The following is a 15,832-nucleotide window of genomic DNA, read 5'->3' on the forward strand; positions in this document are numbered from 1 at the left end:
ACTTACAACTCACTGTTCAGACTTACGCCTTTTTTTTTACATTTCTGTAAATTTTAGTTTTTTTGAGACAGGGTCTCACTATGTAGTACAGGCTGGCCTTTAACTCACTTATGTAGCCCAGGCTGCCTTTAACTCATGACAATCCCACTCCCTCAGCCTCTCAGCACGTCTGGCTGAACATCTTGTTTACAAAGCCTCAATGTCTTTTATCATATAGTACATTTTGTTTATACAGTACTGTAATTCTTGCTGATTGCACTGTATAGTGCAGAACTGTAGTTTAATGTTGTTATACATTACAGTACTGCATGTAAGTTAAATAAAAGCAAAGTCATCAAGTTAGAGTTTTTTTTGATCATTTCCTTGTTGTGAATATTGTAATATACATGCTATATACATTTTCTCATTTAGAGAACAATTCATTGAACAACTTAATAGCAAAAGCATAATTCAGCTGTTAAATAAGAGTGTCTGCATACAGTTCAGGCTGGCCTCAAACTCACAGTGATCTTCCTGCCTCAACCTCCAGAGTACTAGGATTATAGGCGTACCCCAATACACCTGGTTTTTGTGGTCTTTTTTTTTTTTTTTTTTGTCTTTTTCCTTTTTATCGGTACCGGGGATCGAACTCACAACTGCCTGCTTGCAAGGCAGGCACTTATGCCACAAGCTAAATCCCCAGCCCCTTTTGTGGTCTTTTTGTTTGTTTTGGGATTTTGTTTGGTTTGCTTTTTGAGAAAGGGTTTCACTGTCTAACTCAGGCTGACTTTCAGTTCAGTATGTAGCCCAGGTTGGCCTCGAACTCAAAGTGATTCTCCTGCCTCAGCCTCTCAAAGGCTGTGGTTACAGGTGTGTGTCACGACAGCAGGCTTCTCCAGGATCTTGTCTTAAGCAAAGACTTGAGCAAGACATCTAAGAGTAGCAATAAGAGTAAAGATTTATGTGAAAGCTCATGTTTGTGCCATTGTTGGCAGGAAACCCATACCAGCAGGGTGCTGGCCTCCAATTCATGCAGAAGCTGGGAAGTCTGGTGGGGTTAGGGCCTAGACTAAATGCCCTCGGTGATCTAGATCCTAAACAAGTTCTATCTTCCTCACGTGAAGCAGGAATTACATCCCAAATTCTGGGGTATCTCTGGCTGCTTCATAGAAGACAGAGTTCAGGTGCCAAGAAGCCCAAGTTGTCCTTTGGAAACAAGGTACTTAGACGGTCTGAAGGAATGCTGGTGTGACTGCAGAAGTTGTGGTAGGAGGGACTGTTTCCCTGTGCTCTTCTCCAGCCCTAACATTCCTTCCTGGGTCACCTCTCACCTGGGCACAGAGAGGGTGCTGGAAACACAGGTCTAGAACCTTCTGAGGAGTATGCATCCCTGAAAGTCCTATGTATGGTGAGTGAGTGTGCAAGTGCCTGGGTATGAGGGAGCATGGAAATAGCTTGACTCAGGGCAGAGAAGTGAAAGAACATCACAGAAGACCCAATTGTCACTGCTCTTTCCACAGGTCAGAAATGGTCCCTTGTTGGGGGTGTAGATCAGTGGCAGAGCATTTGTCTAGTCTATTCAAGGCCCTGGGCTCAAGTCCAGACACACACACACCCCCTAGAGGCTGTCAGGTCCGACATGATAAGGTAGTGCCCATGTGCACTCAGGGTGATGAATAAATGGTTGGGGTTCCCAGCCCATGATGCTGAGGAGGCTCCCATTTACCTGGCACTCAGGACTGAGAAGGGTCAGGCCCTGTGACCCCAACTCTTGCAACTCTTCACATCTCCAGGATGGAGGCAACTGGGTTGATTATACAAGGGATGATGTAATGGCTTATATCTAGATGGCCCCCCAAAACCTCATGGGATCACAGGTGGGACTTTTTGGAGGTGGCTAGATTTAGGGTATCTGAGTATGGATTAAGAGTGTGTAATAATGAAATTAGTCCACTGACTGGTTTAGCATAGTTCTGGGTTTGGCTGGATGGATTTACAGAAAAGGGAACCCCCCCTGCAAGCAGGTGGCACCAACCTATAGGCTTGTAGCCTGGATGGAATAGAAAGTAACAGAAAGGGGCTGGAGTTTTAGCTCAGCAGCATAAGCCCCTGCTTGGCAAACATGAGTTTGATTCCCTAGTGGGGCGCGCGGGGGGGGGGGGGGGCACAAAAGGAAGGCAGGTTTGCAGCTAATTCTTTTGCTGCCCTCTGCTGGCCATGAACTACTTCTCTTCTGTTGTGTCCCCCCCCTATGCCTCCCTGCTTTGGAGCCAGCTGACTGTGAACTGAAGCCTATACAAGCTGTAAGCTGAAATAAATCTTTCGTCTTTTAATTTATGGGTGTTATCGAGAGAAACCACCAGCTGAGTGAAGAGACAACCCACAATGTGGGAGAAAATATTTTCCAGCTGTAACTCATGCAAAGGATTGCTACTGAGAACATGTAAATAACTCAAAACAAAACAAAAACAAACAAAAAAACCCAGTCCTAAATTTAAAGAAATAAATATGTGAAAAAATGTTCAATATCACTAGGTCATTCAAGAGATGCAAATTAAAATAACACTGAAATTCCACCTCATCCTGGAAAGAATGGCTACTATTAAGAAGTCAACCAATAACAAATGCTGGAGGGGCTGTGGGGGAAAAGGAACCCTTCTCCATAGTTGGTGGGAGTGCAGAGTGATGCAACCACTATGGAAATCAGTGTGGGGATTCCTCAAAAAAAAAAAAAAAAAAAAAAAAAAAAAAAAGCTAGGAGTAGCATTCACATTTGACCCAGCTATTCCCCTTCTGGGTATCTTCCCAAATAATTAAAAATCTCATGTCACAGTGACATATGCGCATCCATGTTTATAACAGCACAATTTGTAATAGTTAGATTTGGAAACAACCTAAATGCCCATCTACTGAAGAATGGATAAAAAAGGTGGTATTTTTTACAATGGAGTACTTCTCAGCCATCAGAAGTATAAACTGGAGACTTTTATAGGTAAATGGGTGCAACTTGAGACCATACTCATAAGTGTATGTGTACACACGTGTAAACATCATGTTGTCTCACTAGTGTGAGAAGCTGAAAGAAATAATATATGTACATGTATAAAATAATATATAAAAATAATATATAAAAATAATATATATATAAATATATATTAAATATATATTATTTATTTAATAATATATATTAAATAAATAATATATATAAAATAAAATATATAAAAATAATATATATAAAAATAATATATGTACATGTATATCTGTATATAAAAAAGATAGTTGGGCTGGGGATTTAGCTCAGTGGCATAAGCACCTGCCTGGCAAGTGCGAGGTCGTGAGTTCGATCCCTGGTACCACGGGAAAAAAAAAAAAATAGTTACACTACTCATTTCTCTAAGTTCACTGAAGAAAAAGATTTGTAATGGTATTTTTCTGACAACTGAACACAGATGCTTTGTGCTTTGGGTGAGTGATTTGGGAATGACAATGCACAATGTACGCACCATTGTTGCCCCTGAATTTTTTTTTCTCTTTGAAATAAAATGTATTTGAAAAAAAATGTATTTGAAAAAAAAATAAGTTGTGGAAATTGGATATTTTTTCCAGCAATGAAAAAGTAACTGAGATAGGTGATCAAAAGCTATAGTGCATTTATTGTATCTTTTGATTGCACAAAGTATAAAAGACCAGTATAAAAGAATGGACAGGTGGGTCACTTTGGCATCAAGCTACAGAGCACAGGTCTCACTCTTAGCTTCTGCATAGGAGATGGGGTGGATTCCCTGTGAAGGTGGCAGTCACTTCACAGAGACCTGCAGCCCAGCAACCTCCCAGTTTGCACCATGTGACAGTGACGGTCCCAGTGGGAATATGTCTGCCCAGAGAGCTTGGGGAGGGGTTCCTGTCCTGCAGTATATTGAAGATATGACAGGGATTCCATGCTTGTGGCCCCATGGAAACTGGATAAGGAGAAAGTATCAAGGCTGAGAGCAGTCAGAGGCTTGAGGCTGTGCCACTTGAACCTTGTGACTCTTTTCTTCAGGGAGTATGAGCAGAGGTTTTGTGACAAGCAGCAATAATTCTGAGATATGCTGCAGAAAGTGAAGAGGAGGCATTTGAGGCATGAGCTCAGCATGCTGGGTGCTGTGTCAAGTGCAGCGATGTGGGGTCAACTCCGGCAGGTTCTTCCTGCGAGTGTAAGGAGCTCAGCAGGGACTGGGTGCCAGAGTGTGGTGCTACCAAGGACGCTCTGCCTGGCAAGGGTGAGGTCCTGAATTTGATTCCCAGTACCAGAGTAAATTCTTACCTCTGGATTTTGTTCTTTCTTTTTTTTGGTACCGGAGATTGAACTCACAACCTCGCACTTGCCAGGCAGCTGCTTATACCACTGAGCTAATTTTTTTAAATGATTTTTTTTTTTTTTTTTTTTTTTTTTGTCTTTTTCCTTTTTATCGGTACCGGGGATCAAACTCACGACTGCCTGCTTGCAAGGCAGGCGCTTATGCCGCTGAGCTAAATCCCCAGCCCCAAATGACTTTTTTATTAGTACACTTTATAGTGTACAAATATAGTGATCATTCATACTTATCATAGAAAATGTGTACCTGTACATGATATAACTTGATTCTTTTTTTTTTTTTTTTTCGTCTTTTTCCTTTTTTTATCGGTACCAGGGATCGAACTCACGACTGCCTGCTTGCAAGGCAGGTGCTTATGCCGCTGAGCTAAATCCCCAGCCCCTATAACTTGATTCTTTTCCCATTTCCCCTACCTTCAACCTCTCTTCCTCTCCCCATTTCCAAAAGCTTTGCTTCCATTTTTCTCTTTTTAGCTTTTGCTAGTTTCTTTGTTTTTATTTTTTTGAGACTGAGTCTCACTATATAGTGCAAGCTAGCATCTAACTCACAGTGATCCTCCTCCTTCAGCCTCCAGGTACCGGGACTACAGGAATGTGCCACCATGAATGGCAGGGTTTTGCTTTGCTTTGTTTTTTATTTTTTATTTATTTATTTATTTTTTGGTCTTTTTATCGGTACCAGGGATCGAACTCACGACTGTCTGCTTGCAAGGCAGGCGCTTATGCCACTGAGCTAAATCCCCAGCCCCTGTTTTTTATTTTTTGTTAGCAGTAATTAAAACTCAAGACTTCATATTTGCTGGGCAGATGCTGTGCTGCTAAGCTATATCCCTGGCCCCAGGTTTTCTTTTTTGAGACAGGGTTTTGCTAGTTGCTCAGGCTGGATTTAAAGTCAAGGACTCAAACTGTGCTCCCAATACATGATGGTATGTTGCTTTCTGACACAGAACCTCTTGGACTTGTCCCCATGAATAAGTCTCCCAAAGCAGGGCAAAGTATGGTCCACCTACTTGGTCCAGAATGAAAGTCTGATGAGGGAAGATGTGATGGTCAGATCCTGGGGAATGGGGCCATGACTTGACTGTCCTGGGACCCCAGGAAGAAGGTGGAGAGCCTGGGTGCCAGATCTGTGGGAAGAGGATATTGGAGGGAGGTGCCTGACCTGGGGTTCTGGAACTGGTGGTGAGGGGCTTGGGTACCTGGAGGTCTGGGAATTGGGGCATTTTTGCACCTATTCTCCTCTCCAACCCTTTCTGTCAAAGGTGTTAAACAATTATCCCAGCTGAGAGTCTCCTATGGAATGGCTAGACAATGACTCTCTCTCAGTGATTTTGTGGTGGCCCTGTTCATCTGGAAGGACCCTGTTTACTCCAGCAGTGCAATGAAGAGAGGAGATCCCCCGGAGAGTGTTTTTTTGGACCCTCCTGACCCCAGCCCCTTCTTCCTGGAAATAAGACAGCCCAATCTGGGGGCTTGCTGTATTTATTTTGTATTTATTTTCCTCCTGCCAGTACTGGAGATTGAACCCAGGGCATTCTCACTGAGTTACATCTCTGACCTTTTTTATTTTATTTTTTTATTTTGAGGCAAGGTCTAAATTGCTAAGTTGCCCAAACTGTACTTGGACTTTAGATCTTCCTCCTTCAGCCTCCAAGGGGACCTTGGATTACTGGTACAGACCACCATGCCTGACCTTTGAGTGACCATTTTTCCTGCAAAGACCATGTGCAACCCTCCCCCTTTTAATCCTCACACCGTGGTATTAATTTTTTTTTTTTTTAAGACAGAATCTTACTATGTAGAAATTCAGGCTGGCCGGGCTGGAGATTTAGCTCAGTGGCATAAGCGCCTGCCTGGCAATCGCAAGGTCATGAGTTCAATCCCCGGTACTTAAACAAATAAATGAATAAATAAAATTACCCATCACAGTCCTTTAAAAAAAAAAAGAAATTTAGGCTGGCCATAAATTCCCTGTGTAGCCCAGGCTGTTTTTGACATTGAGCCTGCTGCCTCTGTCTCCAGAATGCGAGGATTACAGGTATAATCCTGTTCCTTTAGAGAGAAAGGCCCACATCTGGCTTTTGTCCTGTCTACTGAACACTTCTGCCCTGGTTTCAAGGGGCTGCCCGATACTAGACCCTAGCCCAGCCTTTCTCATCCTTGGCCATGAGCTTGGTTCTCCTGGCTGCCACTTTTCGAGTTTTTTTCCCCTTGTCCCCTGCGCTTTTCCAGTGATCCTTATCACAGCTCCACTTACCCCTCCTTACATAGCCCTGCTTGGCTTCTTACCTGAAACTTGCCTATCATACGGAGGTCACCATCATAATCCCTGGCAAGTGATGTGGCTTCTTAGCTGTTCTGCCTTTGTCTTTCTCAAACCACTTCCATGCAGCAAAAGGCCTAAATGATTTTATTGGTAGAAACAAAATCATGGGCCATGGATTTAGCTCAGTGGCATAAGTGCCTGCCTGGCAAGTGCAAGGTTGTGAGGTCAATCCCTGATATCAAAAAAAAAAAAAAGAAAGAAAGAAAGAAAGAAAGAAACAAACAAAATCATCCTCTGCATCAAAACCTCAGCATGTCTTCCTGTACATAACACCCCCTTTCCCTAGCCTGTCAGACCTCAGCAAGCCAGGGCTCTGCCTTTCCAGGACTTTCATAAATGCTGTTCTTTCTGCCAAGGATCTTGCTGTCTTTTTTTGTTTTGTTTTTTTCTTTTCTTTTCTTTTTTTTTTGTCTTTTTCGTTTTTATTGGTACCAGGAATCGAACTCACGACTGCCTGCTTGCAAGGCAGGCGCTTATGTCGCTGAGCTAAATCCCCAGCCCCTTTGTTTCTTTTTTGAACCAGGATCTTGTTTTGTAGTTCATGCTGGTCTTGAACTCTTGAACTCACTAGGTATCTCAGCCTGGCCTCAAAGTCATGGTGATCCTCCTGCCTCAGCCACCAAATGCTGGGACTACAGGTGTGGTCACCATACCTAGCTAAATCAATCTGTTCCGTGACATCTGGTAATGTCTGTACCCAATTCTCCTGTGAACCCCAAAAGGTTAGACCTTCCAGGGGCTCAGAGCTTTCCTGTCTACTATGCCCAAAAATTATCTCTAGCTTAATGGTATATCATGTGTCTAGCCAAGCAATGTATCAGGACCCTGTTACCGTGTGAGGGATTTACCAGGTACATCCAGGCTCTTAGGTTTGATGAGCAACAAGTTAACTGCAAGTGAACACCAGACAGCAGGTGGAAAACAACAACATTTATAGATCACAGGAAGTCATGCTCAGTGCAGGTCCATCCCAACAGAAGGCATGGCATGAACAGAAAAGTGGTGCTGGGGTTACAGAAAAGCAAAAGCTCTGCACACAGCACACAGCAGCATTCCTCAGGTAAATCAAGCATTTGGAATCAAAAGGATATGCACCTTAGCCCTGTCTTCTCAGAATTCACTCCGATCTCAATTACACGTATGCACACACCTGTAATCCCAGCACTTGGGAGGCTGAGGCAAAGGGAATCGCTGTGCAAGGGAGGCCAGCTTGGGCTACACAGTGAGTTCAAAGCCAGCCTCAACTACATAGTGAGATCCTGTCTCAGAAAAAAAACAAAACAAAAAAGTTACAGCATTCATGATATGAGTGCTTATTCATGAACCCTTAGGGTAGACTATAGTAAAAGAAGCTGAAGGTCAGGGGCTAGAGATTTAGCTCAGTGGCATAAGCGCCTGCCTTGCAATCTGGCAGTCGTGAGTTTGATCCCTGGTACCGATAAAAAGGAAAAAGACGAAAAAAAAAAGAAACTGAAGGTCAGGCTAGGAGATACAGCAGGGGTGTGCCCTTGGCTACATCAGCGATTTATTGAGTTTTGTTATATGATTCTCCATCTGTTTTAGGATAATGGAAGGAGTCCTAGGGTACTGTTTAAAATTAAATTGATGGATCATCAAGTGCAAGGTTCTTCTGAGTTCAATTCCCAGTACCAAAAAATTAAATTGATGGGAGGGAATAACTTCTCCAGTTCCATTGTTTCTAGTTATACTAAGCCTGTCTCAAATTAAAAAAAAAAAAAAAAAATGAAGTCAGCTATGGTGGTACATGTCTATAATCCCAGGACTCGGGTGGCTGAGGCAGGAGAATCACTGTTGGAGTCCAGCCTGGACTACAAAACAAGACCCTGTCTTTTAAAAAGAACAAAAGGGGCTGGGGATTTAGCTCAGTGTCATAAGCGCCTGCCTGGCAAGCGTGAGATCGTGAGTTTGATCTCTGGTATCAAAAATAAATAAATAAAAAGTAAAAAAAATAAAAACAAAAGGGGAGTCAGGCATTTAGCTCAGTAGCAAAGCATCTGCTTGGCAAGCACAAGGTTGTGAGCTTGATCCTCAGTGCCAATAAATAAACAAGGGCTAAAGATGTAACTCAGGGTGAAGGCCCTGGGTTCAATCCCCTGTGTGTGTGTCCAGGCATGTGCACATTTATGGTGAAGCAGCCAAATAAAGAAACAGGCTTAGAAGTTTTCTCAGTTGACTTTTACTCGAAGTCAGCTGAGTTAGTGGCAGGAAGGCAGCTGAGATTGCCTGGCAGGTAACAGTGCCCTAACCAACAAGGATTAAGAGATTCTTGAGTGGCAGCCTAACATGGCTGGCAGGCAGGTTCTGTTTACCTGTTGCTTTTTCAGTTTGAAGTAGTAACCAAACTTTCAGGATGAGAGGTTTCTCACAATAATCCATAACCTGGGATTTAACAATTCCTAATCACTTTAAAGAACTCCATCTGAATTGTGCATAATGTATTAGCACAGATTCTGAAGCAAAATGAAGTGCATTTCTGAACCTTCCCTCAGCTGCCTATCACAACCGGCCACCTCTCCTGTACAGGACTCGACAGGACATGCTGATGAAGGCGAGACACAGGTATGTCACTGTGGTAAGGGTGACAGATGCGCTTTGGTGAATTTAAAGAAGAGGCCTGGAGCGGAGCTCAGTAGGAGAGTGCTTGCCTAGCATGTGTGAACCAAGTTCCATCCCTAGCACCAAAAAGAAGAGAAAAGAAACAAAAGGAAACAAAAGAAAAACAAAACTATGCGAAACAACTTTCAAAAAGGCAGTTTACTTCGGGCATTTGAAATGCATTCCTTGAGACCAGGCAAAAAAGTGTGGATGGGGTGGGGGGAACAGACAGAGAGGAGCTAGAGAAAGGGAGGTGTGACCGGGACATCTTGGAAGGGACACCTGGAGCTGGGGTGCCGGGGCCGCAGCAACCATTAGTACAGTGTCTCGCGCGCGTGGGTCCGCAGATGGCGCAGCAGGTGCGAGTTGCGGCTGAAGCCTCGGCCGCACTGCGCACAGGAGTAGGGCCTGGCCCCCGTGTGCACCAGGAGGTGGCGGAGCAAGTTGCAGCTGCGGCTAAAGGTCTTACCGCACTCATGACACTCCTGGGGTGCCTCCCCCTCTTGTGCCCGCGCTGCATGGGTGACCAGGTGTCGCTGCAGGTGGGCATTTCTCCTGAAGCTGCGGCCGCAAGTCGGGCAGCTATATGGCCGCTCTCCAGTGTGGCTGCGGAGGTGGCGGGCCAGGTTGGAGCTGTTGCGGAAACGATGGCCGCAGGTGTCGCAGGCGTGGGGCTTCTCCCCTGTGTGGATGCGCTGGTGGCGTGTGAGGTGTGCGCTCTGGCTGAAGCATTCTCCGCACTCGCCGCAACGGCAGGGCTTCTCCCCAGTGTGGCTGCGCAGGTGGCGGGCGAGATCCTGGGTCTGAGTGAAGCTCTTGCCACACTGGGCACAGTGGTGGGGCCGCAGGCTGCCGTGGATCAGCAAGTGGCGGGCAAGGCCGGCGCGCCGCTGGAAGCGCTTCCCGCATTGCGGGCAGGAGTGCGGTTTCTCCCCAGTGTGCACACGTTGGTGGCTGGCCAGCTGGGCGCTTTGGGTGAAGCGGCGGCCACAGGCCTGGCAGGAGAAGGGCCGCTCGCCCGTGTGCACGCGCCGGTGCGTCACTAGGTGCTCATGGCGCCGGAATGCCTTTCCGCAATCGCCACAGGCATGGGGCCTGCGCTCACGACCAGGTTGATGGCCACGTGTACTTTCTGCGCCCCCGTGATCCTTGTCCCTGGCATGGATGCGCAGATGACGTTTCAGGCTGGAGCGGCGCTGAAAGGTCTGCCCACAGTGGGTACACAAGACCTCGGCCACTTTGGTCTCGGCCACTTTGGCCTCAGCCTCTGGGGTAGGCGTGGACTTCAGGTCCTGGGCATGAGACAGGAGGTGATGCACGAGGCTGGAGCGCCGCTGGAAGCCGCGGCCGCACTCTGCACACAGGAAGGCGGGCTCCGAGGAATGTGTGAGCAGGTGCTTGGCCAGATGGGAGCTCTGGCGGAAGCGGTGGTTGCAGAGGTGGCAGGCGTGAGGGCGCTCGTCTGTGTGTGTGCGCATGTGCAGTTTGAGGATGGAGCTCCGACCGAAGCTCTTTCCACAGCACAGGCACAGGAAGGAGCGTGAGCCTGGGTGCGAGTTCAGCTGGTGCTTCTTCAGGCGGGAGAGCTGTGGGAAGGTCACTCCACAGTCCGTGCAGATAAACTGCGTTTTGGTGCCTGACTCAGAGGTGTTCTCCATCACTGTGAGCTCCAAAATCTCACTGCTGTCAAGCGGGATTGCTCCTTCACTAGTGTTCTTTGCCTCCTGCCCTGCTGTCTGAGCAAAAGGCTCTTTTGCCAAATCAGTGATGTTCACCTGGGACTCTGCTGAGATGGCAGTCGGCCATGCAGCCTTTTGGGGCTCTTCCAATTTAAATTCCTCCTTGTCTGGAGTTCTGCTTTCAAATCCTGAGAAGCAAACACAGGAACGTTAGACCTCTTCTGGGGCTCTGGGAATCTCCAGAACCAGATGGGCCAAGAAGTTTAAGAAACCTTAAGATCCTCCAAAGATGGTCAAAAAACTCAGGCCAGGGATATAGTTCAGCAGCACAGTGCCTGCATGACAAGTACAAGGTTGAGTTTGGTTCCCCAAAGAAAAAAAATCAGTAAAATATGGGACTGGGGATTTAGCTCAGCGGCATAAGTGCCTGTCTTATTTATAAGCAGGTAGTCGTGAGTTCAATTCCCATTACGGATAAAAAAGGAAAAAGACAAAAAAAAAAAAAATCAGTAAAATATACGTAACAAAATACCAATTTAAAACATACATTTTGGGTGCATTTAGCAAATTCACAGTGTTGTGCAGCTAGCACTTCTACCTCCAAATAGAAACCTAATATCCATAGGGAATCACTCCCTTGACTACCATTGACTTGACTACCATTTCATTTGTTTTGCTTTTATTTTTGTAGTTTTAGGGTATTGTAGTTTTGTTTTTTAGCAGGGTTTCGCTATGTAGCCCAGGCTGGCCTCTAACACCAATCCTCCTGCCTCAGCTTCCTGAATCCTGGGATTACAGGCATGCACTACAAAGCCCAGCGGGTGCTAGGGATTGATTCCTGGTGCAATAACTAGGTAGCACTGAACAGCATGTGCCCAGCTTTTGACTCTTGTTGTTTGTTTGTTTGTTTTTGGTAGTATTGGGGATTAGAATCAGGACCATCATACTGAACTACATCCCCAGCACTTTTTATGAGACAGGGATTCACTACGTTGCATAGGCTGGACTCAAACTTGCAATCATCCTGCCTCAGCCTCCTAGGCACGTGCCACCACACCTGGCTTTACCTTTTTTTTTTTTGTCTTTTTGAGACCACTGCCCTTGAACTCACTTTATAGCCCAGGCTGGTTTCAAACTTACACTGATCCTCCAGCCTCAGCCTCTGAGTACTAGAATTACAGGCATGCGCCACCATGCTCGGCTGACCAACTGTTTCAAAAGCTCAAAATTAACAGGTTGATGGTTAGACCAGATACAAGCAGCTGTCTGAAAGAAAGACTATGGGTATGGGGGCTGGGGATTTAGCTCAGTGGCATAAGTGTCTGCCTTGCAAGCAGGCAGTAGTGAGTTCAATCCCTGGTACCGATAAAAACAAAAAAAAGACAAAAAAAAAAAGACTACGGGTATGATGGTGTACGCATGTAACCCCAGCACTCTAGAAGGCTGAAGGAGGAGGACTGAAAGTTCAAGAGCAGCCTCAGGAACTGAGTGACATACTGAGACCTTGTTTTGAAATAAAAACTTAAAACAGCCAGGCATAGTGGCACATACTTGGACTCCCAGCCCTCAGAAAGTGGAGGCAGGAGCATCACTGTCCATTTGAGGCCAGGCAGGGCTACAGAGTAATTTCAAGGCCAGACTGAACTATGTAGCAAGACCCTGTTTCAAAAAAATCATCTCTCCCCAAAGTTTAATGTTAAAAATGTTAAAATAAAGAAATAAAAACAAAACAGAACAAACAAACAAAAAACTACAAGAAAAAGGACTGAGGATGAGAGTTCAATGCAAAGGCCCTGGGTTCAATTTCCAGGACCATCAAAAAACCCCACAACAAACCCAGCAATAAGGCCCATAAATCAGGTAGGTTCTGGAACTATGAGGGCAGAATCCTTTGGTGATCAAGATGATAGGAGAAAGGGGCTGCTTACCTTTAGAGTGCACAGGCCAGGTCTTCTTAGCTGGAACATCCTCAAAGGTTAGGGACTCCTGTAATGACAGCAGGACCCCTGGGTGAATGAATGAGGCATGAGGCACTGGGGCCTGACTGGACTAATTAAAGAAGACAAAGAGCTGGCAAATGGGACCACCTGAAATCCTGACACTTGGAAGGCTGAGGTAAGAGAATCACAATTTCAAGTGATATCTGAGCAATTTAGTGAGAACCTGCCTTAAAATCAAAAGGTGGTAGAAAGTTGAGGGTTGGGGATATAGGTCTACAAAAGCTTGGCTTTAATCTCCAGTACCGAATGGGGGGGGTAGCACAAGGCAGGAAAATTCCTGGGCTTGAGAAGGACCTAAGGAGATGAACGGGTGGTGAGTCAGCTTACCAGCACAGCAGCCAGCTCCTGATCACGGGAATACTCCTCAGGCCACAATGAGGGGCCTTGGAGGGCTAACAGCATAAAGGGAAGAAGAAAGCACTGTTAAAAGAAAACCCTCTTCGATCCCCGGTACCGCACAAAAAAAAAGAAAGAAAACCCTGTCTACTACGTGGCTCCAAGGACATGTCCTCCATTGCACATGCCCGTGAAGCCATCCCAGCCCTCTCCCATCCTGGCCCCTTCTGCCCTTATCCATGTATTCAGTCCCCCTGTCTGGGCACCAGCTCCTCACTGCTTTCTTGCAGAATCTGGAGTGTCCCCTGGGGTCCTGGGCTCAGTGGCTGCCGGGAACTGGGGGTAGGTGTCCACTCTGTGGGCTCAGCAGGTCTGGCAGGCCATGGCTGAGATGGGGGCACTTCTTCATTCAATGGCAGCAGGGCTGGGGGCTCTTCCTTTTTGGGACTGTAGCTGGCAACCTGGCAAGGGCCCCTCTGTTCCTCCAAGATGATGTCTGTATGGGGACAATTCTTGCTGGCACTGAAACTAAAATCCTGTTGAAAACACATTCGCATTAGGAGGTGACAGCCCTCCACAGGAATGGGACAGAGGAGCGGGGAGAGTCACATAATCAGGAGGGTAAGGAGATTGTGGGTAGGAGAAAGTGAGGTTTTCAGAGATTTCTTCTGCGAGTGATCAGTCCCTCTCCATGATCCTCTTACCAGTGGCCCTGCATGGCTGGTGTCCCCGGGCACACCCTCCAGCAGCAGCACCACCTCCTCTCCATCCCGGAGTGGCTGCCCCTGTAGGCGGCCCAGCAGGTGCTGGGGCAACACACTCAGAAACTGCTCCAGCACCAGTAGCTCCAGGATCTGCTCCTTGGTGTGTAGAGCCGGCTGCAGCCAGTGACCACAGAGTTCCCGCAGACGGCTCAGGGATGCCCGTGGCCCCATGTCCTCCTTATACTGGAAGCATCTGAACAGCTGGTGAGCCACCTCAGGCCTTGGCCGCCTGATGCCTCTGAGGCCAGCAGCCTCCTCCTCCTCCAGCTTGACAGCTCCGAGCTGCTCTTGCCCCGGGGCAGCTGGTACTGGCTCTGCCAGCATCCTTCACAGCAGCGTACACTTCCCACAGCTGGGCCTGCTAAGGTTCCTCTCGTTGTCTTCTCTCACACCTATGGAGCTAAAGATCCTGGATTAGGATCTGCTGCAGGGAAGCTGACCTGACATGGATCATCAAGATGCTCATCAGGGCTGGGATATAGCTCAGTGGCATAGTGCCAGCCTGGCAAGCACAAGGACCCGAGTTCAATTCCCAGTACAAAAACAACAACAGCATCAGATGGTGCATGCCTGTAATTTTAACAATCTGAGAAACCGAAGTGAGAGGATTGCATTAGGAATACCATGTCTAGGGCTGGGGATTTAGCTCAGTGGCATAAGCACCTGCCTTGCAAGCAGGCGGTCGTGAGTTCGATCCCCGGTACCTATAAAAAAAAAAAAAAGAAAAAAAAAAGAGAGAAAAAAGGAATACCATGTCTAGCTTAGTACAATGGCTTGGATTCAAACACCAGTTCTACTAACTCCGCCCTTCCCTAGAAGAATACTTTCTCCCATGATCACACGATGGCTCATGAGAGTAGGGCAATTCAGGTCTTAGCTAGAACAATGCAGCAAGGGCAGAGAAATTAGGCGGTTCCCTGTGATCATCCCATCCTACAGGCCCATCAAGACTTTACATCTCATTGCCTCAGTGATTAAAAGGAGCATCCTCCAGAGAGGAACAGCCTGCCCTTCCCCTCTTCCCACACACATAGCACACATAGCAGACAGGTCCTCCACTCTAATCCAGTCCAGTCCATAGGGTGGGAAATAAGGAACAAGTCAAACCACTGCTTGAACAAGCAATTCAAAAGATGTCTCAAAAAGGACTTTAGCAAACAGCACTGAGTTCCTCAGTGTGTCATAGAAATAAGTGCCTGTAGGAAGCACAGTTCCTCAGGAGGCTAAAGAGTTGTTCCTATCCAGATGTAACCCTAGATTAAGATGAATGTTTGCTTTGGTTTGGTTTTTTGAGATAGGATCTTGCTATATGTTCCAGGCTGGCCTCCCACTCACAGTAATTGATACTTTTGCCTCAGCCCCCCAGGTTTTGGGATTACCAGGCTCTACTACAGATGTATGTACTTTTAAAAGAGTCTCAGAAGAGTCTAAGGTCAGGTGGAGGAAAATGAATGTGAATGAGATAGATTGTAAATTTGTTAGACAGGATGCTAGTCTTGTGGGTGTACTCAGTGTTTTTTTGGTACCAGGAATTGACCTCACACTTGCCAGGAAGGTGCTGTGCTGTTGAGATACAGCTCTTGATTTTAAAAAAAAAAAAAAAAAGGGAGGGGGAGGTGCTGGGGATTTAGCTCAGCGGCATAAGCGCCTGCCTTGCAAGTGTGCGGTCATGAGTTCGATCCCTGGTACCAATTTTATAAAGAGAGAGAGAGAGATACAGTTCTGGCCCTTTGGTGTTTCTATTAGAAGATGTTGTAGCAGAGTGTGATGACATA

At 46.4% G+C, this 15,832-nt stretch overlaps 1 protein-coding gene across 1 annotated transcript; it reads right to left on the reverse strand.

Annotated features, from left to right (window-relative positions):
* Positions 1-9,436: 9,436 nt before the first annotated feature.
* Positions 9,437-15,444, reverse strand: Zscan10 (zinc finger and SCAN domain containing 10). The gene is made up of 5 exons (XM_023560857.2): positions 13,998-15,444; positions 13,571-13,829; positions 13,285-13,349; positions 12,886-12,943; positions 9,437-11,145 (listed from the first exon to the last, which is right to left on the reverse strand). Exons 1-5 carry the CDS (start codon positions 14,379-14,381, stop codon positions 9,593-9,595), a joined length of 2,319 nt encoding a protein of 772 aa, XP_023416625.1. The 5' UTR covers positions 14,382-15,444; the 3' UTR covers positions 9,437-9,592.
* Positions 15,445-15,832: the final 388 nt, after the last annotated feature.

The sequence above is a fragment of the Cavia porcellus genome, unplaced genomic scaffold, assembly GCF_034190915.1.
Source record: "Cavia porcellus strain 051 isolate PalLab524CR breed Dunkin Hartley unplaced genomic scaffold, mCavPor4.1 scaffold_16, whole genome shotgun sequence".
Taxonomy (NCBI): domain Eukaryota; kingdom Metazoa; phylum Chordata; class Mammalia; order Rodentia; family Caviidae; genus Cavia; species Cavia porcellus.